This window comes from Penicillium lagena (assembly GCF_028827675.1).
Source record: "Penicillium lagena strain IBT 129212 chromosome Unknown utg000001l_segment0_segment0, whole genome shotgun sequence".
NCBI lineage: Eukaryota > Fungi > Ascomycota > Eurotiomycetes > Eurotiales > Aspergillaceae > Penicillium > Penicillium lagena.
This window is the reverse complement of record NW_026623222.1, coordinates 4397829-4421653: the sequence shown is the minus strand read 5'-3', so window position 1 is coordinate 4421653 and position 23825 is coordinate 4397829. Positions and strand designations below refer to the sequence as shown.

General features: G+C 53.7%; 10 protein-coding genes across 10 annotated transcripts; 4 read left to right on the top strand and 6 right to left on the bottom strand.

Annotated features, from left to right (window-relative positions):
• Positions 1-1634: 1634 nt before the first annotated feature.
• N7510_001950 (uncharacterized protein) lies at positions 1635-3458 on the bottom strand (the record flags this gene model as incomplete). The annotated part of the gene is made up of 5 exons (XM_056973877.1): positions 1635-2100; positions 2149-2327; positions 2379-2496; positions 2547-3019; positions 3078-3458. 5 exons carry the CDS (start codon positions 3456-3458, stop codon positions 1635-1637), a joined length of 1617 nt encoding a protein of 538 aa, XP_056838994.1.
• Positions 3459-3696: 238 nt separating this feature from the next.
• N7510_001949 (uncharacterized protein) lies at positions 3697-4904 on the top strand (the record flags this gene model as incomplete). Its single annotated transcript, XM_056973876.1, has 2 exons — positions 3697-3935; positions 3992-4904. 2 exons carry the CDS (start codon positions 3697-3699, stop codon positions 4902-4904), a joined length of 1152 nt encoding a protein of 383 aa, XP_056838993.1.
• A 573-nt stretch (positions 4905-5477) lies between these two features.
• On the bottom strand, positions 5478-6116 carry N7510_001948 (uncharacterized protein; the record flags this gene model as incomplete). The annotated part of the gene is made up of 1 exon (XM_056973875.1): positions 5478-6116. The coding sequence occupies one exon, from the start codon at positions 6114-6116 to the stop codon at positions 5478-5480; it is 639 nt and encodes a 212-aa protein (XP_056838992.1).
• A 614-nt stretch (positions 6117-6730) lies between these two features.
• N7510_001947 (caspase family protein) lies at positions 6731-8333 on the bottom strand (the record flags this gene model as incomplete). Its single annotated transcript, XM_056973874.1, has 4 exons — positions 6731-6756; positions 6813-7811; positions 7866-7947; positions 8004-8333. 4 exons carry the CDS (start codon positions 8331-8333, stop codon positions 6731-6733), a joined length of 1437 nt encoding a protein of 478 aa, XP_056838991.1.
• Positions 8334-9045: 712 nt separating this feature from the next.
• N7510_001946 (chaperonin-containing T-complex subunit CCT7) lies at positions 9046-10992 on the bottom strand (the record flags this gene model as incomplete). The annotated part of the gene is made up of 5 exons (XM_056973873.1): positions 9046-9149; positions 9205-10239; positions 10298-10634; positions 10693-10859; positions 10947-10992. The coding sequence occupies 5 exons, from the start codon at positions 10990-10992 to the stop codon at positions 9046-9048; spliced, it is 1689 nt and encodes a 562-aa protein (XP_056838990.1).
• A 345-nt stretch (positions 10993-11337) lies between these two features.
• Positions 11338-12928, bottom strand: N7510_001945 (putative histone acetyltransferase Spt10; the record flags this gene model as incomplete). Its single annotated transcript, XM_056973872.1, is given in 3 exon segments — positions 11338-11653; positions 11671-12377; positions 12428-12928. 3 exon segments carry the CDS (start codon positions 12926-12928, stop codon positions 11338-11340), a joined length of 1524 nt encoding a protein of 507 aa, XP_056838989.1.
• A 390-nt stretch (positions 12929-13318) lies between these two features.
• On the top strand, positions 13319-15021 carry N7510_001944 (lanthionine synthetase C family protein; the record flags this gene model as incomplete). Its single annotated transcript, XM_056973871.1, has 4 exons — positions 13319-14124; positions 14178-14191; positions 14245-14368; positions 14430-15021. The coding sequence occupies 4 exons, from the start codon at positions 13319-13321 to the stop codon at positions 15019-15021; spliced, it is 1536 nt and encodes a 511-aa protein (XP_056838988.1).
• A 2075-nt stretch (positions 15022-17096) lies between these two features.
• Positions 17097-19703, top strand: N7510_001943 (F-box protein; the record flags this gene model as incomplete). Its single annotated transcript, XM_056973870.1, has 2 exons — positions 17097-17289; positions 17335-19703. The coding sequence occupies 2 exons, from the start codon at positions 17097-17099 to the stop codon at positions 19701-19703; spliced, it is 2562 nt and encodes an 853-aa protein (XP_056838987.1).
• Positions 19704-20059: 356 nt separating this feature from the next.
• Positions 20060-20831, bottom strand: N7510_001942 (40S ribosomal protein eS26; the record flags this gene model as incomplete). The annotated part of the gene is made up of 4 exons (XM_056973869.1): positions 20789-20831; positions 20437-20564; positions 20225-20327; positions 20060-20165 (listed from the first exon to the last, which is right to left on the bottom strand). Exons 1-4 carry the CDS (start codon positions 20809-20811, stop codon positions 20060-20062), a joined length of 360 nt encoding a protein of 119 aa, XP_056838986.1. The 5' UTR covers positions 20812-20831.
• A 3-nt stretch (positions 20832-20834) lies between these two features.
• Positions 20835-23417, top strand: N7510_001941 (CBS and PB1 domain protein; the record flags this gene model as incomplete). Its single annotated transcript, XM_056973868.1, has 6 exons — positions 20835-20962; positions 21034-21105; positions 21258-21447; positions 21510-22383; positions 22438-22532; positions 22581-23417. The coding sequence occupies 6 exons, from the start codon at positions 20835-20837 to the stop codon at positions 23415-23417; spliced, it is 2196 nt and encodes a 731-aa protein (XP_056838985.1).
• Between the last annotated feature and the right edge of the window lie 408 nt (positions 23418-23825).

Genomic DNA, 23825 nt, shown 5'->3' with positions numbered 1-23825 from the left:
GAAGTGTATCCTGAACTTTCGCAGCCCTAGCCAGGCACTCCCTCCTTCACTACTACTACACTCTACTCAGTCAAGACGATGGCCAGCTTCGGCAGAAGAAGATTGCGGGGTTTTTAAGGTTGCAGCTGTGGTTGATCCGCACGGACCATCCTGGTGCCCTTGCAGCGCCAGCCGGGTTGCACTCATTGGGACCTGCGTTCCATGGGCCCACAGCTTTCAACCCGGAGGTCGATAGGGTGCGCGTGCACTGCTTGCGGCGGACTGATTGGGTAATTGCACAGTGTCGTTATTCGCCTCTCGCCTCTTTTGGTCCGATCTGGTTATGTGGTGGCTGTTTGTCCAGACATGAAGAAAACAGGGCAGACAGATAGCTTTCTTATCAATAAGGGTCGGTCTGGATCCGTGAGTGGACGTGGGAATTGCCGCTCGAATAACTCCGAGCTACTCTTCGGAGTTATAAGTTATACCTTCTCTACTATGCAGCAGGACAGGAACCCCCCTCCCTCGGACGGAATTGTCCGTGTCGGCCTGGGCAGCTCCCGAACCCAGGAACTGAGGCAGTCTGCCTGACCTGCTGAGCAGCGGAAATGCGTTTTTCACACTACACTTGAGATAGCTGGATTTAATGGATTTAAGAGTCCCCACTTTTTTTGGTTTGCGCTGGGCTGGATCGGAGGTGGGAGTAGGTACATTCCGTGGACGGCAGTTATGGTGTGATAGCTGGACGTGCCCCCAGCTCTGATAGGGTATATGGTAATACTGTTATGGAATATGGTAAGGAGAAGGGTTAGATCGTAGGAGCCAATGGTTTTACAGTCTAAGCATGTCACTCAAAGTTATCCATGTCAAGTGACTACCGATGGCTGAAGTATAGTATAGAGGCAGCGAATGGCCAGCATCCACCCCCAAGCTTGGCGAACAGATCGACAGTCCCATCCCTCCTCCAGGTTTAGCGACTGTCGAAAGAATCAACTCAACCCCAGAGAGACAAGCCGCCACGGCAAGACAGCAAAATACGAACGAGTTTCCACTTCCGGCGATTCAAAGTGGATCTTATGAATGGATCGAAGCGGGCCCGGTAGCCCAGTCGGTACCTGCTGTCCGTTTGGTAATGGCTGAGTGATTACTTGAGTCAAATGAGTATAGACCACATGTGCCAGTGATTCGGCGTCGATTGGGTGGAGCAAGATCGAGAGCTCCAGGTGAACTATACAATTATGGAGCAGACGGAGTGGATATCCGCGGAGGGACTTCTTGGGAGCGCACTCGGAGAGGTCCCGAGCACACGTCAGAAATCGAGTCGGATCGGAGATCCAACCAGATCGGAGCAGATATGTGGCTGAACGGGGGCGGAGAGGGGGCCGGACTGACTGGCTCGGCTATCTACAACGAATGAGAACCAAAACATTCCAGAGTATTTACTTTTGATTGCGTTTCGTGGGAGAGATATTGAGGAAATTGACGCGAGACGCGACCCACTGAGGAGCTATCAACCTGAATGCGCTGGCAAATGTAATCACGCGACCGATGCAAGAATATAACCGTTTTGACGCGTGTAATGACGATGAAAATGACTCCACAACAAACACCAAGAGCAAAAAAAGAGGGAGGATAATAAATGCGTGGGGGGCCGTTTACATTCCACCCCGGCTAAACATTTCACGACCAACATCGCCACTGCGTTGCATGGTTAAGCTGGATGAACTGCTGCGGCGGCGGCGGCTTCGAGTCTCTGCAGGGTCCGCGGGGCTGAGCCCACTCGCTCGCGCGTGCAGATTGAGAATGTCTGTCAGGCTGACCACGCCAACCAGCCGTCCAGACAGAGAGGCGCCGGGCAACGCCGAGGCGGGGATGGAGGTCGGGATTGGAGAATGCGAATTCGTACTCGTAAAGGGCTGCGGGGGGCTTGGCAGGTGGGGGGTCGTATAGTTTGGAGGTTGTGTGGGGGGGTTCATGCTGGGAGGAAGAGGGGATGCTGGAGGCGACAATGTACCGTGAGACTGGCTTGTTGGGCCCATAGCCAGAGGGACGTGTGCTGCAGAATGAGAGGGAGTTGGAGGGCCGGACGAGGATGGTGACAATGGGTCAGTCACCCACAGCCTACGAAACAATCAGTATAATTCTTCAACTTGAAAAGAGCAGCCTTACCGATGTGATCGAGTCGCAACGAGTTTCGCGACTGTATGTGCCAGCGTCGAGCCTTGATTTACGTGGAAGACTGGGAATGAGTCCTTGCCTTCGACCAATCCCCGTGTAGACAGAATGACTGAAATGAAATGTATGCAAGTGTTGTGAAGTAGTGGCAGTGATGATGAGCGCGTCAGAAGCTGGTTGATGGTCAGACCGACTTGTCAAAAGATTCATTCCTGACAGCTTACCTTGACATCCACAGTAGAGATATTTCCAATCACATTGAAGTGGTTGTCGACGACCACGATGGATGATACCCCTTCACTGTTCATCGTCTGAAGGGCCTCGCATAAAGGTTTATCTCCACTGCAGCAATGAATAAGCCTGGAACCCCTTTCACTGAAAATGTCACTCACTTGATAGAAATCACATCGTGGGACCCTATGCGTAGATCCCGCAGAGCTTGCGGATATAATTGGTCAATAATCGGAAAGCTGCGACCATTCTCCCACAAAAATTTGACCAGCCGGAATTGACTGAAAATGCCAACCACCTCGTTGTCGTTGGACTCCTTCGTCACCACCACCCGGTGCACGCCTCCTCCAAATGTTTCGACTGCTTTCATAACATTCGCTGAGGCCGGAAGGGTAACCATTGGCTCCTTCTCCATGCCCAAGCACTTGACATCCGAAAGAGGGATCTTCACCCCTTCGCGGGCCTTGTTGGCCAATTCTTCGTATGAGGAGCGGTGTGACTCGTCAGGGACTGTCAATCCTGCTGCCAACAGCAAGTACGAGTTGAGGTCTGCATAGTCGAATGTGCCCACAGCAGAGGTATCTTGTGGAGTCTTGCGGATGAGCAACACCGGTGCGCCGGTATCAATCAATATCTATCAAATGCAAAAAATCAGCTTTGAAATGGAGGCTTATGCTCAAAAGTGCACATACATTGGTAGCCTCTTCAATCCCCGTATCCAACTCGACGAACTTGAGGTCGTCCGGCCTTACGAGCTCGCCGATCGAGATCTCTCCCCAGTCGCGGTCCAGAAACGCAGGGTCGGTCGTTTTCGGGGGAGGGGGGTTATCGATCAAGCTCTGAATGGCTGACTGTGTCAACGAGGGCTGGCGCCGCGCACGCGGAGAGCCTGGCGGTCCGCGTAGCGTCTCGCTCAAGCTCTGGCGGTGCTGGTGGTTTGGCGCAGACATGCGGACTGGTTGGCTCCTTGTGGACGCGGAGGGGGAGCGGGAGTCAGTGCTAGAACGGTTTGATGGCACACTATGGTTGAGGGAGGTGTCGGAGCCTTCACGGGGATGGTGGCGTTCGGCCATGACTGGAAGGGATGAATAGTGACGAACGAGGAATGAATATGGTTGGCGATCCTTGAGGACTGGCAATCAGGTGATGCGGATCGCGGGGGTTGAGAATGTCCAATCAGAACGAGGGAATTGTCTGACATCATCACTTCCCTGCCTGAGGTGTTGATGTTGCCTTTGGTCTTGGCATGGAAGTACTCCTAGAATGGAGTTCAGGCACGCGAGTTCATTGAACGACTGCCCTGACCCAGGCATGTTGTTCATCTCCACCCTCCCTTTTGATACCGGTGATCCATCTCAGGCCCCTGTATGGTTCCACGAAAGTCCACACCTGCCCTATGGCTGGGAAGCCAGCAATGACCGAGGCGCCGGGTCATTAAAGCATGCGGCCATGCGAGCCACGTTACAAGACCAGTCGCTCCTGAAACCAGACATGTTCGATCACGTCCCATGGCTGCTGGCCAAGTACTTATGGGATTCCCTTGGTAAATGGTGAGTTTTTCCTGCCTCGTTATTTTGTATCTGCTTGCTAAGCTCTTTGTTGGCAGTAACAAACGGACATCACATATGTGGAGAATCTTAGCAACCAAATATCCGCAGCACTTCTGCCAAGTCTCCTCGGGGTGCCGTCTTCACATACGTCGTCCCCTACAGAGGATGGCAGACTACACCGACCTGATTAAGAGCAATGCATACTGCTGGAGAGCCATTCTCACCATAGAAACCATGTGCGCCAGCCAGACATCAGACCTGCTAAACCTTGCCTCCATCAAGAATCTGGTCGCCCTGGAGATCAACAATGAAAGAGGATCTCTATCCGATGAATCCGGAAACAAGAGGGTTTTGCCTGAGATAACCGTCGGTCTCGTGCGCGGCTGGATAGAGCTGGCGCAGTCTTCGGGGGCATGGCAGCATCTCCGCTTTTTGCGGATTCGAGGTCACCAAGAACTACCGCCCTCTACGTTGCGCCCTCTACTCGAATTACCACAGCTACAGAAGGTGGTGGTGTACGACTCTGAAAATATCTCTCGAGAAATCCACCAACGACGCAAAGAAAAGCAGCAAGGGTCTGTGAACATCGAAGGCTGGGAGGTTCAAAGGCTAGACTGGCTGTGGAGGGATCATGGAGAAGACGTGGCCCTGGCTAACCTGCGCCCTCTGGTAGACATGTATAAAGCCAGCCTGCAGAAAACGGACACCCCTGCTGGTCTACTGGATGTTCCTATACTGGAATATCAACTTAGCGATGATTTGTATAGTGACCCACATGGGGTGGCGTATCGGGCACGATACAAGGCCAAGCAAATTGCAGTCCTCACGCGGCCTTCTGTGGATTCAAAAGGCAAGACGAAAAACAAAAGGGCAACACCCAGGCAACCTCCGTCTCAGCCACAGGCTAAGCGGGTGGTGATGAAGGATCGGGGAGGAGACCTGGCGGGCATGTTGGGCGAGATGGGTTGAGTTGAGATTGTATGCTTCCAAGACAGAGAAGCTAATATCGACCCGTTAGGGATAAACTCGCTGTGCGGGCACACAATCCATCGCGATTCTAAGAAAACGGTATCTGGATACGAGATATAGAGAGGGAGTATATACACTCAGAATGGAATGAAAGGAATCCTATTAAGACAGCATATGATATCCCCGTTTAGCTAGCTCACTTTAAAAACCTAGTAGTCTGCTTGTGCATAGTTTATTTTCTTCTCTCAGGAATCATCAATCCGATTTCTTTTCGTATTCGAGCTTCAATTTCATGAAATACTAACCGAGAACTATGGAGGCACAGAATACCCACTCCACTTCCGCACGACATGCCCATACCAATACAGCGCATACGGCACAGGCAGAAAGATTGTCATTACCAGATTATTATAGAAGGGATGTATAGAGCATTGCGCCCAACGACATGATAAGCCCGCCAAAGCCAAGTCCAATCAAGAATAAACCTAGCAATAGTTAACTGACAGTTCTCCTGGAGACACCTCGATACATACATACATACCCGTCACCAAAGCCCGGAGGCTGAAGCTAACTTTAAATATGTCTTACAGTGATCAGACCGGTGGTGTCGATAGTAGAGGACCAGAGGACGGTGAACGCAACCATTAAGATCATAATCCTGCAGAAAAGCTGGCGCAGAAAGAACCCGTTGTGAGGGTCCTGCGGGTCTTGAACGCCTTCGTAGGATACCACAATAAGCTTGTCTGGATACGATGGATCCTCGTCGGCCACTCCATCAACACCATCAGGAACCCCATCTGCCCTGCTGTCCGCTCTCCCACCATTGGCCCTACTATGAGCCGATTCCTCCACATCAATAGCCATGATGTCCGTCGTATCATCCAGTGAATCTGTCGAATGGATGACATGGGGATCACCCTGGATTTCAGGATCAAAACCAGCCCGTTCAACATCATCATTGCCTTCCAGATGCTGGCGAGCCGTATGACGTGGCTGAAGCACCGGCCCAGTAATACCGGTGCGCTGTCCATGCTCTCTCCTTAGATCAGCCTGCTCCCTGCTCTGTGTTTGTTCGTCGGCATTGGTCTGGGATGTGCCATCTTGGTAATAATAGCGTCGGGCACGCTTGTCACTCTCGTCGGGCCCATGCTTGATCGCGATTTGTTTCTCGAGCTCTCTGTACATCCGCTTATATTGCAGGTACGTCTGCATAGTGATGATACAAAAGCTTGGTGTGCAGTCGAGGAACGGTCGTTTTCGGCTGGCTCGAGAATGTATTAGTGCCGAATCAAGCGCCGAGAGACAATATTCGCAACATTATATCCATCTGGATAGCTCCATGGCTGTCATAGGCTGGTGGAGGCAACCGATATGACGAATTCAGTGAGGATGAGCCCCGAGGTATCGCCATCTCCCGGCCTACCCTCCCACCAATAATGAAATTCGGACATTGATGCCCGGCTTAAACAGCACCGACCAATGCACGGTCAATTCGGTTTCTTACTTTGTTCTGGAAAGACAGAAGACCAAAGCTGCATGAGCGATGGCGTTGAGAGCCAACAATGGAGATCTGCCATGATGTCAGAAAGATCAAACCTATCGTCAATCAACAATCTCGCACACTAAGTAGGTAACACCGAGTTGAAAGGGATACAAATGCAAAGATAAGTCACAATTCATATAAACATAAAACCGCAAACTGCTTCCAGAAGCCAAGCAATGATATGAACAATACCTCGGAAAACACCCTGGGAAATTACATACACGACGCAATGGACAGGAATCATAAACCAGAAGCACTTCTCTCCAAAACCGCCTGCGAATTTTTACATCACGTAAAGAAGGTTGGTATCTGCCAGCTGTGTCAGCATATCAATCATTCCGCCAATCCGAGACGACAAAACTTACCAAGAGGATGGCTACAGCTCAACTGCGGCTTCTGGGAGTACTTTGTGGATAGTTCTTCACGGATACTATTGAGCAGCTGCACATAGCTCTGCTGGGGGTTCTTGCGGAGAGCAGCGATAAACGCCCACGACATGGCCCCGGTGGCCTGGCCGGCAATCTGGGCGTCCTGGCTGGTCTGGTCGTCTTTGCTGCCAGACCACATGATCACGTCCGCGGGGCTGGTCTTGGTCTGCTTCGTGCGCTCATAGGCCTCGTCGCCCTTGGTAGCCTTCTTGATGAACCCCATGGCGTTGGACATCACGCTTCCCATATCGCCGCGCGCATATGCTGAGACCACACCCAGCAAACCCTGACCGGCCTCCTTGGCCAGATTGGGCTCCTTGAGCACGCCAGAGGTGGAGTAGATATACGGGAGATCCAGCGCCGAGCCGGAATGGCACGAGTCGAAGATCGCCGTCAGTCGCACACCAGGCTGCAGCGACTTGACCATAATCCGGTGCATCTCGTCGTCGACGATGTGGCCCGCCACCCGGAAATCCACGGGGTAGATCACCTCGTCGTATCCGTCGTCTTCGTCGCCATCGAGATCAGGGGTTTGGCCGCCGTGTCCGGAATAGTGGAAGAAGAGCGAGTCATTGGGCCGCGCCTCTTTGACGAGCCAGTGCATGGCCCGCAGGATGTTCGCCTTGGTGGGCTGGCTCATGGGATTCTGCTGGTCGTCGGTCAGGATGACCATGTCTTCTCGGGCATAGCCGAAGTTCTGATTGAGGTAGGCCGACATGTTCTTGACATCGTTGATACACCCGCGCAGCTGACCCTTCTGTCCGAAATAGTTGATACCAATCAGCAGTGCCTTTCTCTTACCCGTGCAGCGCGAGTACTGGAAGCTGTAGCCCTGCGGGGCACCGTGACCGAAGGAGACGGGTTGGCTCGGCGGAGCCGCGGGACGGCCGCCGTGGCCTGGAGGGGGACCATGGCCTTGAGGAGGATAGGGGTTCGCTATTATGGGTCAGTGTTGCCGAGCAGAAAAGAAGAAGCGCGGGCACAACACACATTGGGGTCGACCCTGTCCCTGGTACATGGGCGGCGGGCCCCCCGGAGGCTGATGGGGAGGGTATCCGGAGGGCGGGGGACTCTGCAGTCGGCACATCAGCGTCTGTATCTCGGCTCCAAACCAGCGAGCTCACGTACATTGTATCCGTGCGGTGGGGGAGGAGCTCCATAGGGCTGAGGCGGCTGCGGCGAGTGACTGTAGCCGTACGGGTTGGACGGCGGGGGCGCATGAGGCTGTTGGTGGTAGGCCTGGCCCGGATAGCCACCGTAGTTGGGTTGCTGTTGCTGATGCATCGGTGGTCTGGGGAGAAAACGAGATGTGTTAGTGAGTGGTGGATGCGCGGGCAGCGGACACAACGAGGAAGAAAGCGCGTACGGGTACGGTTGCGGGGAGCCGCCGTAGTTGGAAGGCGGAGGCTGCTGCGGCGGATAGCCAGAGCCTCCTTGGTAGGGTGGATAGTAGGACATGATGAAGGCCGGACAGAGAGGATGAAGAGCAAACAAAACAATCGCGGTAGGGGTGGAGCAAGAAGAGTGAGGTGGAGAAGTTAATGGATCGGAAGTACGCGCCAAGGCTGAAGAGGGCGCCTAGGAGGCTGTGGGACACGAAGGAAGGAAGGAAGGACGGAATGAATGAATGAATGAGTGGAAAGAGAATCAGAACCCGAATGGAGAAGAACAGGACAGATGGACAGGAGAAATACGATGGGGAGGGAGCAAGTATGATTCCAAATCGCACCCGAAAGGGCTCAAGCAGGGATCGTCATCGGGCAGATACTTACGGAGTCGTCGCTTTTGAAGAATGTGGGAAAAAGGAAGGACGAAAGAAAAAGAAACGAGCGACCGGGTTTATATTCACTATTTGAGTCTGACATGCATGAACCCCTCGGAATATTGATTGATTGGACTGTCCTGCTCGGGGAAGCTGTCCTCGAATGTCGTACAGACCAAGCACGCACTGGTCATAGATCGCCCACGACATGATGGTTGCAGCGGTTCCTGAAAGCACATATGCAGCAAATCATGCTGCTCCAAGAGTCTGGATGGAGTGGAATGCAGCGGATAGATCTCCCGCAGGAGAGACCGAGATCAGAGGAGGATTACACCTTGTTATTTTTTTTCTATATTCTGGCGGGAACTCGTTTACACACAACAATGTCAACTACCACAAGAAATCCTTTTAACGTCGGGGCATGCCCCGGCCGCGGCCTCGGAGAGCACGCTGGGCGGCGCCGGGGGGCAGACCACGCTGCGGGCCCTGGGCCTGGGCGGACTCCTCGTTCTCTGCAAGAAAGCATGCTGTTAGTCACCGACCTGGGGTTCATGACGAGTCACTTACTTATTGTCTCGTCCACACTCAGAATCAAGCAGGCCGCCTCCACCGCCGCCTGGATGGCATTAACCTTGACCAGGCTGGGCTCCCACACAAAGGCCACCATGTTGTCACGCACGCCCTCATGATCGAAGTCCACGCCGGCCCAGATGTTGCCCTTGCGGTGCTCGACGCGCAATCGGTTCAGGATGTCCGTCGCATCGAAGCCCGCATTGTCGCACAGCTGCCGCGGGATGACCTCCAGTGCCTTGGCGAACGCCTTGACCACGGCCTGCTGCTTGTGCGGCACATTGCGGTCCGCGAAGCCGTGCATGTAGCTGGACAGCTCCATCTCGCATGCACCGCCACCGGCGACAATGGTCGTGTTGCGCAGGGCGCGCTTCACGATCATGATGGCGTCGTGCAGACTTCGCTCCACCTCCGCGATGAATTGCTCGGCGCCACCGCGCAACACGAGAGTGCACGTCTTGGCCTTCGGGCACTGGGAGAAGATGTTGAAGCGCTCCCCACCGATCTGGCGTTCCTCGAACGAGCCGCAGGTGCCCAGATGACGGTCCTGGATGTCGCTACACGTCGATTGGGTCGCTGCGCCCGTGGCCTGGCACACCCGGTCCATGTCGTCCGAGGCGACGCGGCCGGCACAGAAGATATCGCGGTCCGCAAAGTACTGTGTGGCAAGGTCACCAATGGGCAGCTTGCTGAGCACCACCTTCGCACCCGTCTTGTAGATCGACTCGAGCTTGTTGTTGATAATCTGCCACTCCGCGTCGACGATCGCCTGGTACTCAGAGACCTGCTCGACCCGAACTTCGGCGTTGTCCTTTTCGCTCTTCAGCTCCAGCTCGACGTTCAAACACACAATCTTCGGGTCGGTAAAGGACTTGGGCTGCTGCTCGAATCCGGCGTAGGAGAAGGTCTTCTTGAAAGCAACACCGTTGACGAAGAGCGAATCCTGGAGTCCTCCACCGGTAATCTTCTTGACTCCGATCAGCTTCTCGTTGAGATCATCCTGGTCCAGCGAAAGCACCGCATCCACAACCACTGTTTGAACATCTTTGTCAGCCATCTGCCCCCTGTGTGCTTTCCAGGTAATTCTTACTCTTGGTGAAAAAGTCCGAATTCCGCTTGATGAGCTTGCTGTTCATCGCCGTCGCGGCTAACCGTCGGAGCGTCTCGATCTTCTTCTCTTCAGTGACCGTCGAGTCCATCGTGTCCACCGCAATCTCCTTGACCCGGTTGACCGCCATAGCGCTAGCTCTCCGCAGACCCTTCATGATCGTCTGCGAGCTAACTCCCTGCTCCACGAGGTCGCGCACCTCCTTCAGAATCTCACCCGCGAGGACCACCACGGAGGTTGTACCGTCACCGACTTCGGCATCTTGGGATCGGGCAATATCAGTGAGAATGCGGGCGGCGGGGTGCACGATATCCAGTAGCTAGCACAGAATAAATCAGAAAAGGCAATTGGGTTGCATGGTGGATTTCCTTGTGTACCTTCATGACAGTAGCGCCATCGTTGGTGATGGTCTGCCTGCCGTTGGCATCGACCAGCAGCAGGTCACCACCGTATGGGCCGAGCGTGCTCTTGACCGTTGCCTGTACAGCGACACAGGCATTGATGTTGGAAATGACCTGGCCCTTGCCCTGAGAAGTATCCGTCCCTGTTGAGCAAAAAAAACACGGTCAGCCAATCCCGCCAAACGGAGAGCCCGCAGTCTCGGGAGGGGGAAAGCAGAAAGAACACCAACCCTCCTTCAACACGACGATTGTGGGTGTTTGGCCGGCGAAGGCCATGGTTGTAGTGGAGGTGTGAGCCTGGGAGTTAAAGGATAGACAAGAAAACCAGGAGAAACACCAGAAAGCGAAGGGAGCAAGATGGATTTGTGGAGGGGCTGATGATCGCGACCACCAAAATTATTTCCCCGAGCTTCTGTCCTGCTCCAGCCCAAGGCGGTCAGCACAGCCCTAACCACCTAGGTATATCAGGTACACATTCAGGGGGAAATCCCTAAATATAGCCAAATACTTCTATTGCTACATGACTTTTATACTATACAAGGTCCTCCCTAGGTATGCAGATGCCATGCCCGAAAAAACCAGTCCCTGGGCCCAAGATGCGTGGTACACAAAATCACAGGTTCACGTAAAGTCGTAATTCCCATCCGACGGATTCCCATACTCGTACTTAGCCAGCAAATCGGCCTCCTGCTGCAGGTCATGAGTCGTCGGTGGGTTAGCCAGCCCCAGGACCTCTTGTCGAAACGGATCCGACCCGTCGTCGACCATCATTTGGTAGGCATTGTTAGCCGTGTGGAACCGCATGGCCTCATCAAAATTGGACATTCCGACGTTGTGCGGGCCGTATAGATTCGGTGTCGGGTTTTGGCTTTGGTAGCGTCGCAGTTGCTGGTGCAATTGCATGATTTGCGGGTCGAGGGGCATGGGCGCAGCGAAGCTCGCCATGGGATGCACCGTACCAGGTGCGGCGGCGGGGGGTGGGGATTCATAAAAGGGTTATGGCTCGAGGAGTCGTCCGGGGCCTCATCCATTGCCTGGTCTGATGTGTCTTTTGAGGAATCATCCAAGGCGCCATCGACCATATCGTCATCGACCGTCTGGTCGTCATCCTTGGTTCCCGGGATTGGAGGTGTCTTGAGAGTCTCCTTGCACTCCGGGCAGTCTCGAATGACCCGATTGACCGTTTCCTTGATGCGCACCCAGTGGTACTTGACAGCGATGGCGGCGGTGGTCTTGTTGATCCCGGCATGCTGCTGCAGATGGACCTCGTTGGCGATCTCGTACTGCTGCTGTGGATCTGACACCACTTCTTTGTCCTTGAGCATCAGCCGCTCAGGCTCACCATCTTCCCCGCCGATCAGCTTGTAGTGCGTTGCTGCGCTGCGAAGTCGACTCTTTTCGGCTCGATCCGCGCCGCGAGGGTACTTGGAATGCTTCAGATAGTACCGAATCTTCTCGAAACGGTCTTGGGACACGGAATCCTCGCCGTCCAAGCTCAGACCCCGGCCATAGATAATGGCGTCGACAAACTCTCCCGGCTGGGATTTTAGCTGCCCGCCTCCGGGGACTCTGCCAATCCGCTTGAAGCCAAGGGAGTCCCACAGGCGACAGGAGGCAACGTTGGTCTCGTACACCAGATTGAAAACGGCATATGTATAGCCCTGAGAGCCAAGTTAGTAAAGATCAAACCAGTGGTCGGGAGGAATCGTACCAGCTGAGGTGCCCACTGCAGATATGCTTCGCCCATCAGCTTACCCACACCCTTATTTCGGGCAGCATCGGTGACGATAAAGGTGCCGTTGCAGACATGGCTACTACGGCCCGGGTAATTGGGTCGGATGTGAAACCCCCCCAAGCAGACCTTGGTCCAATTGGCACCCGCACGATCCATAGCATGCGTCTGCTCTACACTCTGGATGTCACCAAGGAGCATGACAACGCCGAAACTGGAGAACCAATAGCGGCCGAACTGGGCCAGTGGGATGGGATCGGTCATGGCATAGGTGTCGCCCTTTTCGATCTCTTTGTTGAACTGATCCGAAAGATACTTCATCAAAGGCCGCGGCACATCGTCTGCCGACGTGAAGGGCACCAAGGTGGCCACGGTGACTCGATCCCGCAGGGTCACCTGTCGCGGTGCCAGCACCGACAGACACTGAGGTTGAGGGCCGGCGGCCACAGGCTCAGCGTCGGCGCCATGGACCTCGGACATGATGGGTAGAAGACTAGGGCATGTTAGTTTGAGAATCTATACATCTGACCTGACACTGACCTTCTGCGCTGCTTCTAGAAGCGCTGGGAACTTCGAGGACCGCGTGAGTATTCTCGAGTCCGGAATGGAAGAAACGCAAAACCGAGAAATCGTGGGACTTGATGACTAAGCTCTATGCCTGGGGCAGGAAGATATGCCCCAGGCCTCACTTCACGGCGGGCTCCCCCACTGCGGCGGCGGGTCCATCATTGGCTGCGTCGTTGTTGCTACTATTTGCAAAACTAGGACAATCCCCATAGAGGGGCTGGTGTTGACTCTTCTCCTTTGGTTGACCAGGGCTGGAGAGCACACAAAACTTAGATCCAACAGTATATCTTCCGAGCACCCAACATGGCCGACCAGCGTCCGCAGTACTATAACAACACCCTGTCTCGAGTGGACATCAATGCAACCACGTTGGCTGACTGTCTCAAACAATTCCGTGAGGCAGTCCGCAAAGGTTCGGCATTGATCCATGAGAACAGCCCGGTGCCGGACAAGTGGAATACGGCGGGTTTCTTCAAGGGATTTCCGGGTAAGGGACTGATTGACCAACCTGAACCACCCGATAAGTCTGACGGCCCATTTGCAGGAGTTGCTCTTGGGTTTCTCCGTCTCAATTTCCAGTCTCCCATTTTGGCGGATGAGAATGGCCCTTCTCCGGATTATCGTCAATGGGCCTTGCAGAGGATACCGTCGGGTCTATCAGAGACACCTCTAATCCCGTCTCGACTATCTCCCATCGGCTCTTTGTCTCCCCTGACGGCCGTCGTTCTGCATATCTTAGCAGGTCTGAGCGACAAGACCAAGGACAAACCAGCCATTTCCTCCCAGGATTGCGCCGTCCTCGAGGAAGTTGTCAATTTGGCCCTCCAAAACGGACCCCTCGTCCCGCACGGTGACCGAAAGATGGGCGCTGATGAAATGCTCTATGGCCGAGCAGGTATTCTTTGGACTCTGCTAAACATCAGAGTCCATAACTTCGATGAAAAGACCGAGAAGGCTCTTGCCCCTATCTTGAACCAGATCCCCAAGCTGATCCATCTGATCATCGATGCCGGGCGGCAGGGCGCGAAGAATTATATTGAAAAGCACGGTGAGGCGGATGCCCATCCGTTGATGTATGTCTGGCTTGAAGGGTTCTATGGGTTTGGAGCGTCAGTGATATCCCCGACAGCCATCTATTGAGAGCTAGCTGACATTCCCCCAGCGTCCATGGAATGAGTGAGTCTTCCACCAGCTCGCAGACTTTCTCAATTACTAACATCTCCCTCAAGCCGGCATCCTGGCCATTCTGCTTGCATGCAAGCCCGAGGAATTAAAGCCTTACCTATCTGACCTTGGAAGGACCGTCACCACTATCTGCAAGCTCTGTATCGCGAACAACGGCCACCTCCCCATGTCCATTCCTTCCTTCAGAAGCTCGTCTGGTCCCCCCCCTCCTCCAAATCTGCCACGGTAGCCCTGGCATGCTGGCCCTCATGGTCGCCGCCCTGAAGAATAGGCCATTGGCTGAGGCTTTCTGGCAGCCTGAATGGGACCAGGCCATTTACGCGGTTACAGAACGCACCTGGGAGGAGGGGTTATTGTCCAAGGGAGGCAGTCTGTGCCACGGGATTGCTGGCAACGCCTACCCATGGCTGTTGCTCCATGACTGCTATGAAGGTTCGGAGTACATTGATAACCCTCGACAAGCGTACCTACAGCGCGAGAAGACAGCGAGTCTCCCGGATGTATGTCGGACACTCACGGGGGACTTTTTCCTCTCCCGGGCGCTGGCTTTCTTGCTGCATGCGCGCGACACCAGGCCGTACAATACTGCGCCAGCACCATCCGACCGAGATTATCGTCGGCCTGATGATCCGTGGTCGCTGTTTGAGGGACTTCCCGGAACGGTGTGCGCGTGGGCCGATGCCTGTGCTGTAGTTCAGGCAAGACTGCGCCAGATGGAACTCGGTACTGCGGTATATACAGATGCTGCATTCCGGGAGGCCAGGCGTAGTCAACTCGGATTCCCGGGGTTGGGTGGAAATGGCGTCAAAGGTGTATTTTAAAGTGGTATACTTAGGTAACAGGCCCGTTGTAACGTAATCAACCACCGAGTGACGAATACCACCGAGTGACGAATTTCGTCGCGCGTACCGTTAAATTTCAAGCTTTTCAACCACAAATGTATTAAATCAGACCATATAAAAAGATAAAACAATAGCTATTTACTAGGACAATTTCTTATAGTATGACCAGTAGTCCCGCATCCACTACAGCGTCGTGGAGCTCGCTGGCGAGGCCTTGGCGTCGTCTCAGCGGCCGGCTCATTAAGCTGTGTATCAAGCTGTTGCACTCGATTCTGACCTTCCTGTACAAATAAAACAAGATCATCACCAAGATTACCACGCTTCCTTGCCCTCTTTTGCATTTTCCGCTTATTCTCACCTTGTAGAACCTTGATTTCTTGTCGAAGAATAAGGTTCATATTCATTGCCATCTGTGCAGCTTTTTCAAGATGTTGAATATGAGATACTGGACTACTAGAAAGCATTCGTTTTCGAAGGCTTCTCTGTAGACTGCGTACCTTGTGATCGAGTTGGCGAGGATTCTGAGGTGTTTGAAAAGCAGAGGAGACTGAGCCTTCAACTTCAACAAGAGGTGGTGTTGGTGTCCGAAGTTGAAAAGTTACCTTTTCAAGAACCCGATCTTGATCTAGCGGGTTAAGTCCTGCACCTGCAAAACCACTGCGTATATTCTCCCTAGTAAACACCTTTTCGCGAGCAGGTGGATAGAGAGACAAGAAATCCTCCTTGTCGATATGGTTGTTGCCGGCAACCATCATCTCTTCTACTAGTTTTCCATATGCGCGCTTTAGCGGACCAAAAACACCAACATCAAGTGGTTGTAAAAGATGAGAGGTATGAGGAGGCATGCAAAGACAGATAATAGCATTCTCTTCACAGAATGCATCAAAATCTGCAGTTAGATGACTACTATGACCATCAAGAATAAGCAACCGCTTTGCACCAGTTGAATAGGTTTTAGAATGTGGTTCAAACATCTCTTTTAGCCAGCGGAGGCCAATTTCATCTGTTGTCCAGCCATTCTGACTTCTTGCGATAGCATAGCCCTTATTGAAGAGAGCAGGTTCTTGATACCAAGCAGCGTGTTGAGATCCTGCTTTCAAGATGATCCATGGGGGTATAGATATCCCCTTTGAGCTCACACATTCAATAATTGTGACCCATTCGCGATTCCCCTGAATAACCCTACGGGGCCTTTCACTGCGATCGACTGCAGTAATAACCTTAGAGGTTGAACAAAGTCCCATTGCGAAGCCAGTTTCATCAAAGTTCCAGATATCGTCCTCGTGGATACCATGTTCTTGAATAGCCTCGCGTACGGTCGCAAACCATTGTTTAATAATCTTTGGATCCTCTTGCTTTGCACGCTGGTACGTGATCCGCCGATTGTATCGTGTGCGCAGTGCTGGATGCCGTTTGATAAACTTATATGCCCAGTTGACACCAAGGGTCGTAGTAGGATCTCCTGTGCGCTCGCGAAGCAGGATCTGCGCCATTCCCCGTAGAAACTCTGGCCGAATTGAAAATCCTCGCTTATCTGCATCTAGCAGCCTCTTCGCAAGGACTTCTTCTTCAAGAGGGTTTAATTTATGACTGTTGGCGCGTGTTTCTGCGCGTGATTTCCTACCGTTGAGTCGACGGCGAAGCGTAGCTTCAGGCACACTAAATATCTCAGCAGCCTTTAATTTTGATTTGATTTTTTTATTTTTGAATGCAGAAATAGCCATCTGAATGCGATTTTCTTGAGATAGAGGCATTTTGTATAGTGGTGGTGAAAAATAACGCGTCAAGGAAATGATTGTAGGAGATGGACGCGAAATTCGTCACTCGGTGGTATTCGTCACTCGGTGGTTGATTACGTTAACTAACTATGGAAATCCAGTCAGCGAGGCGGAGTCGATGGGGCCGAGCGGCCATCCATCATCATCTTCCCTTCGTATTCTAGAAGAAAATCTGACACTCTCCCCCAAATATTCCCCTGTTGGTTCTATCGTAGGATGCAGGTGCTTGCAAATAATGCAACTCATCGTCGTTGATTGTCAACCTAAGGATCCAAGATGATCGACGTTATTCCGCCCTCATACGAATCCGCCACAGCCAGAGATGCCTGGGCGATTATCGCGGACTATATCCCCTCCAGCGATCTCTGCGCGGCATCGCTAGTCTGTCATCGATGGCACGATCTGTTCATGCCCTTTCTGTGGGGCGATCCGGCTTCCCACTTTGGGACAGACAATGATGCTGTCTACGGTAAGTGATGTCCGTCTCCGTCAACACAGAACACCTCTCTGACAGCAGGGAGAAAAGTGGCGCTCACGCGTTTCCGGCGCACACTCAAATATGCCCGGTTAGAGGTGCGGTCGATGACCCATACGCTCCATCTGCCTCCGGCCCTGTCGGAGATCTATGGCGGCCCGCGACCGGGCTGGCTAAGAGACATCCTGGAGTATCTGCCCTGTCTGCAGTGCCTGATGGTATCGAGGCTCCCGTTCTTCGATCATAATGCCATGACCGCACTGCAGGCACAGACTAGGTCCACCAAGTATAATATCCGTGTGCTGCTCGCTGAGCGCGAGCCGAATACCACATCCGGCAGCCTCGCGGAGACAATCCTTCGCTTTCCCTCGTTGATCTACCTCGATCTTTCGTATACTACGCCTGCGCGAGATCGCAGTGTTCTTTCATCTCTGTCGCATCTTGAAAATTTGCAGGTTCTTAAGCTGCGCGGGGTCGGGTTGAAAGACAAGGACGCTGAGTTCTTGGCCAACGCCATCGGAATCCGTGTCCGATTTCTGGATTTGCGGAATAATATGTTGACAGACATGGCAGTTCGATCTCTAATGCAGGCCTCATTTCTATTGCAGAATAATTCGGGGCTGCACCGGCGGATGAGGCGTACGCCCAACGTGTTCGGCGAGTCATCCAGCCTCCCCGGTATGGACCTCTTGATGAGCTCAGATCTTGACGAGCAGTTCATAAAACTGTTGGCTCAGCCAGCTACAAACAACTCCTTCTGGCTTGATGACTTGCCGAATTCCGGCATTACTCACCTCTATATTGCCGGTAATCAGCTTACAGTCGAAGGGGTGGCCGGTCTGTTGGCCTCAGAGAGACTTCACGTCCTTGATGTAGGAACAGTCAACACTGCTGAGATTTTGCACGGCAAATCATCCCCCCAGACGCCGCCAGGATCAAGATATCCCGGTGCTGAGAAGCTTGTCCCGCTTTTGGGTAAATTTGCCGGAGCCAAGTTGACATATCTACGAGCCCATCATGCCATCGCCACCGCTGAGCCCCGGATCAGAGACTTTGTGTCTTTCAGTGATCTTCTACCAGAACTTCAGGCAATCGAGGCTCCTCATGAGTTTGAGCTGGACGCTTCGCACGATATTCATGAATTACCTGCGAAGAACGACTTCGTTTATGAGCTGGCAGACACGTCGACGGGCGGATCTTCGAGGTCTGCATCAACCATAGTCCCAACGCGACGCCTATCGCGGCCTCATGAAGATGAGCCTCTATCAGCCATGAGACGGGGATCAGCCTTTGCCCCCGAAGTGGTGCAGCCCGGAGGCAGTCTAGCCTTCCCGAAAACAGACAGTCCTATAACACCGTTCGGCTCGGCTCCAGAGGGTGCGCCAATAGATTATTGCGGCTCGCCAATATCCATGGATGATCCTCGTGCACACAAGATACAAGAACTGCTCGCAAAGCGTCCAAGCAACCAATCCCTCCCACTCCAGCACGGCAAAGAGAGCCGATTTCCATATCTCCATCCATCCCATGTACCCCATCTGGAAACCTTGGTCTTGACAGACGTGCCCTCGCATATCCAAGCCAACTCGCCCATCCTCTACGCGCTCACCCGATTCATCACAGCCTGCTCCAATGAGACGCTGCTCGCTACTCTTCAAGCTGGATCGGACTACTCCCTACCACCAGGTCAAGCACGGATACGTGCCGAGCAGCAACGTACTCGCTCACTGTTCGGTCTGCGACGAATCATCCTCGAAATCACTCCCACCACTCCCACGTCGAAGCTCACTTCTTGGAAACCCACAGGATTCCATCACGGCACGGCCAACTCCAGCACAGGAGACCGCGACTCCGAGGCTCTCTGGGACGCAGCCGCGAACGACTTCAGCTTCTTCGGAGAAGAAGAGTGCGGCCTCCCTGAGAATGATCCGGGGAAGTACTTCCCCATGGCTATGTTAAATGAGAAAGTCCTCCTCACTCCCTCGGACGACGAGTCGATCCACTCGCGCACTGAGTCTCCGCTCGGCCGCCAGTCTAGCGTCACGTCCGCAGCCACAGAGAAAGCCAATTCCACTCGTGCGACAGGCGGTCTGCTCTCAGAGGTTGACGTGGTCAAGGAACTAGCTGCTTTCCGCCGCGCAAAGAAAACCGAGTACGAGCATGCCGTCCGCCGCGAGAGAGGTCGGCGATGCACTACCAATGGCACCGGTGCCTCGTCTGGTCTGCTCTCGCCATCATCGTCCTCGCCTCTGCCGTCGTCGACGCCGCAGCAGATCTGCATGGCGCAGTTTGTCGAGGGCCATTGGAAGGGGGAGGTGAAGGTGGTGAGGAATTCGGCGCCCAAGGGCCGCACCGGGATGGTGGATATGTATGGGAATTACTTTGAGAAGGGATACTTATACCCATGATTTTGATGACTGCATGCATATACCCAGCCTACATACTTCCTTCCTTTCTACGCAATAAACTCTGTCTTTTGCAAGGATTTTGGTGATTTTCGAGTCCTCCGTTTCGGACATGTTGTTCGAGAGTGGATGAAAAGAGACACGACGGAACAAGCGTGTGCCTTTTATTCCTCCGATTCCATTCTAATCACTCCCTTCCACGCGGACCTTTTTCCTGAGATCAAAGCTTCGCCAACACAGCACCCAGAGAGCATTGCAGAAAAAAGAAAAGGAAACAAAATAAAAGGTCTCATTCATTTCAGACTAGTTCCATTTTTATCTTGCTCGTTGGATGACGCACAAACCCCGATTTCACATCCTTACATAGCCTTAGCGGCCTGAGGAGGGTTCATCTTCTTGCCATCCTTGTTGTAGCGGATCCGTGGGGGAGGGGCACGGTTGCGGCGGCCTTCGCGGGAGCGGACACTAAACTCGCGGATCAGTTTCTGATTTGCCCCCTAAAAAAATGGTTGTTGTTGACCTACCGGACGATCTTGCCGTGGATGGCGCACGAGACGCAGTACTGGAGCTTCAGGTACATCTTGGGCACGGCGTACTCAGCGAAGACGGAGGCATCGGAGATATCACCTGCATTGTCGGGACCAATTAGCGTTCGTTGCATTTCAGAGCAGTTACGTTGTTTCGATTGATTCCAGGCGAGTGCGTGTTATGCAGTGGAAATTTGGGTGACACGTACGGATGGCAGCAGACTCAACCATGTTGCGGATGGTGAACCGCTTGATGGCCTTGTCCTTGGGAGTGCAGCGGGCGCAGTTGGAGCAGCGCACCGGCTTGACGTGGCCGCGGCCGTTCTTGTTGCGACCGCTATAGAAAGTTAGTTTTCATGTTCTTCTTCAACGCATCTCCCGGCACTCAGTGTCCCCATTCGTTCGTTCTTCGTCCAGCAATGCGCGTCGGGTGCGTTTTTCGGAGTTTCGTCCGAGCGTGTGATATTCTGTGTGCATCCAGTTGTTTCCCGTCGGCGTCATTGCGGAGAGTTCGAGCGAATGGAGGACTGTTGGCGATGAGGAAGGGTGGTGTGGGCTTACTTGTTCGCCCGCTTCTTGACCATTTTGACGGATTGCTCTGTTGCAGATGGATCAGATGCTGGATTCCAGTGAGAAGGGAGGAAGTTGTAGCGTACGGTTGGAGGGGGTTGTCGGGAAAAGGTGGGTTGTCGGACACTCGCTCACACAACCAAGACTGGATGGGGACGAGGAATTGTGCGTAGCCCTAGGCCCTAAGCGAGCGGGTCACGGGAAAGCATTGGTGGCCTGGCTAAACGGGCATCCAGAGATGCCTATCACGTGGCGGTCTCGAACCGGTTTAGCGCCATCCAGTACCGCAGCGACCATCCCGTGGTTAGGTAAGCGTGTTTATCTCCTGGTTGGGATCGCCAGCCTGGGGCTTGCTTTTTTCCTGCCTGTGCTGGAGCTCCCTTGATCTGATTGATTGATTGTTTGCTTGGTCCCCTTCCCTTTCCTCTTTCCCTATTATGTCGGCCACAGGCACTTTTAGGGGCACTCCCAATAAAACCATCGGGAGAGGCAGGCTGCCGGACTTCGAGAAGGACTCGACTACTTCCTCCCATATCCCCCGACCCCGACCTGACTCCGCCTCCGCCCATACCCCCTCCAGCGACGTGGGCAGCGGCACTATGAGCGCCGCCAGCAGCAGACAGCGACAGAACCAGTCGAAGCGGGATGAGGTGCGTGATGATGTCAACCCGCCGAGATTATATGTCTGCTAAATCTAACTGTTTCATGGCAGGCGATCCGCCGCAAGATGGAGGCTGACCTCAACAAAAAGAGGCATAACCCGACCAAGGCGAGACACGCCCGCAAGGCCCCTCCCGGCACCGTGCTCGCCCTGAAGCCCAGCCATGCTCTTCAGATCAAGCCCTCGCTCAGCATCGCCGAGGCCGCTCAGCTGATGGCTGCCAAGCGGGAGGATTGCGTACTGGTGACCGACGACAATGAGCGGATTGCGGGTATCTTCACTGCCAAGGATCTGGCGTTCCGTGTCATCGGAATGGGCCTGAAGGCGCGCGAGGTCTCCGTCGCTGAGATCATGACCAAGAACCCGCTTTGCGCGCGGACCGACACGAGCGCTACCGATGCCCTCGACCTCATGGTCCGCAAGGGCTTCCGACACCTGCCCGTCATGGATGAGAACCAGGATATTTCAGGTGTGCTCGATATTACCAAGTGCTTCTACGATGCGATGGAGAAGTTGGAACGCGCCTACAGCTCTTCTCGCAAGCTGTATGACGCACTTGAGGGCGTGCAGACCGAATTGGGGTCCAGCCAGCCGCAGCAAGTCATCCAATATGTGGAGGCTCTTCGTCAGAAGATGTCCGGTCCGACCCTGGAGACTGTCCTGGACGGCATGCCCCCAGTGACTGTCTCGGTCCGCACCACGGTCAAAGACGCTGCCGCTCTGATGAAGGAACATCACACCACCGCCTTGCTCGTGCAGGACCAGGGCTCCATTACTGGTATCTTTACCAGCAAGGACATCGTCCTTCGGGTTATTGCCCCGGGTCTCGACCCTGCTACCTGCAGCGTCGTCCGTGTCATGACTCCCCACCCCGACTTTGCTCCGACAGATATGAGCATTCAGGCTGCGCTCCGTAAAATGCATGGTGGGTGGCTCCAGTTATCGTGTTACGATGGTTGCTAACTAATCTATTTTCCAGATGGCCACTATCTCAACCTTCCCGTGATGAACGAGGCGGGCGAGATTGTTGGTATGGTGGATGTTTTGAAACTCACCTACGCCACTCTTGAACAGGTTAGTTCATGTTGATTCTTAGCACAGACCCAAACTCACCAGAGATAGATCAACACGATGCAAACCCACGATGATGAAGGTCCCGCGTGGAACAAGTTCTGGCTCTCGATGGATCACGAGACGGACTCGGTAGTCTCAGGCAGCCACAGCCAGCAGCCGCATACGCCAATTCGTTCCGTCATGAGTCCGGACCTCACTCGTTCGGCCTACGATAATAGCGTGAATCCCAACGAGTCTGCATCCCACAACGGCGGCGATGAGCATTCTGAAGTGGTCTCCCAGCACCACGGCGAGCATCACGACGAACCGACTCCCTTCCCCTTTAAATTCAAGGCCCCCAGTGGCCGCGTCCACCGAGTTAACATCCTCACCACTGCGGGCGTTGCAGATCTCGTGTCCCAGGTAACGGCCAAGCTAGGTCCCGAGCTCGAGGCCGTGGGCGGCGAAGCCGTTGTTGAGGAGGGCCGACTCAGCAACACCGGCTATGCGCTCAGCTACATGGATAACGAGGGCGACACCGTTTCCATCACCACGGATCAGGATCTGACTGACGCGGTCAGCCTAGCCCGCTGCACGCGCCGGGACAAGGTTGATCTTTTCGTCCACGATCCTACTCACCCGCCCATCCCGGCCACCCTGGATCCCCATCCGGCACCCGCCCACTCTTCTCCCATTGTGGAGGAGCGCGGCAGCGCTGTCGGGGATCATGCGTCGGAAGATTTTGCCCTGAACAAGACCCGGACACACCAGGCCTTCCCCTCGCATTCTCCCGAGGAGCAGTTTATCTCAGGTGTCCCCAATGACCTCCTCCTACCGGGTGCCATCGTGACTTTGGCCGCCGTCATTGCTGGTGTCTTCATTCTTAGCCGTCCCACCGGCCGGTAAACTATTGTCACATCATATACTTACTTCCGCTTCCTGTTGATTAGAGATTGGTTTCCTTGCTATTGCATAGTTTAATAGTCGAGTCGCGTTCAGATACCGGCTGTGCGTGTGATATTAGTTGTTAGGTTAGCCTTGAATGCAAATAAATACTTCGGTTTATTATCTCAATAAGAAATGTTGGCTAGCAAGCCAAATAATCGACTCAAAAGTAGATGCTAGGTGTTGTAGGCAGGGCTGTGGTCTAACGCGCAAATCTTCCCAAATCTTTCTGCGCAGAAGTTCTTCCGCCCCACCAAAAACAAAACTCCTCCCTTCTCCCCTCCCCCACCACCTTGACTTTCTTTCACTCTCTTCAGGGTTGATTCACCACCCCTGGGCTGTTGGATTGCCTCTTCACAATTTCCGGGG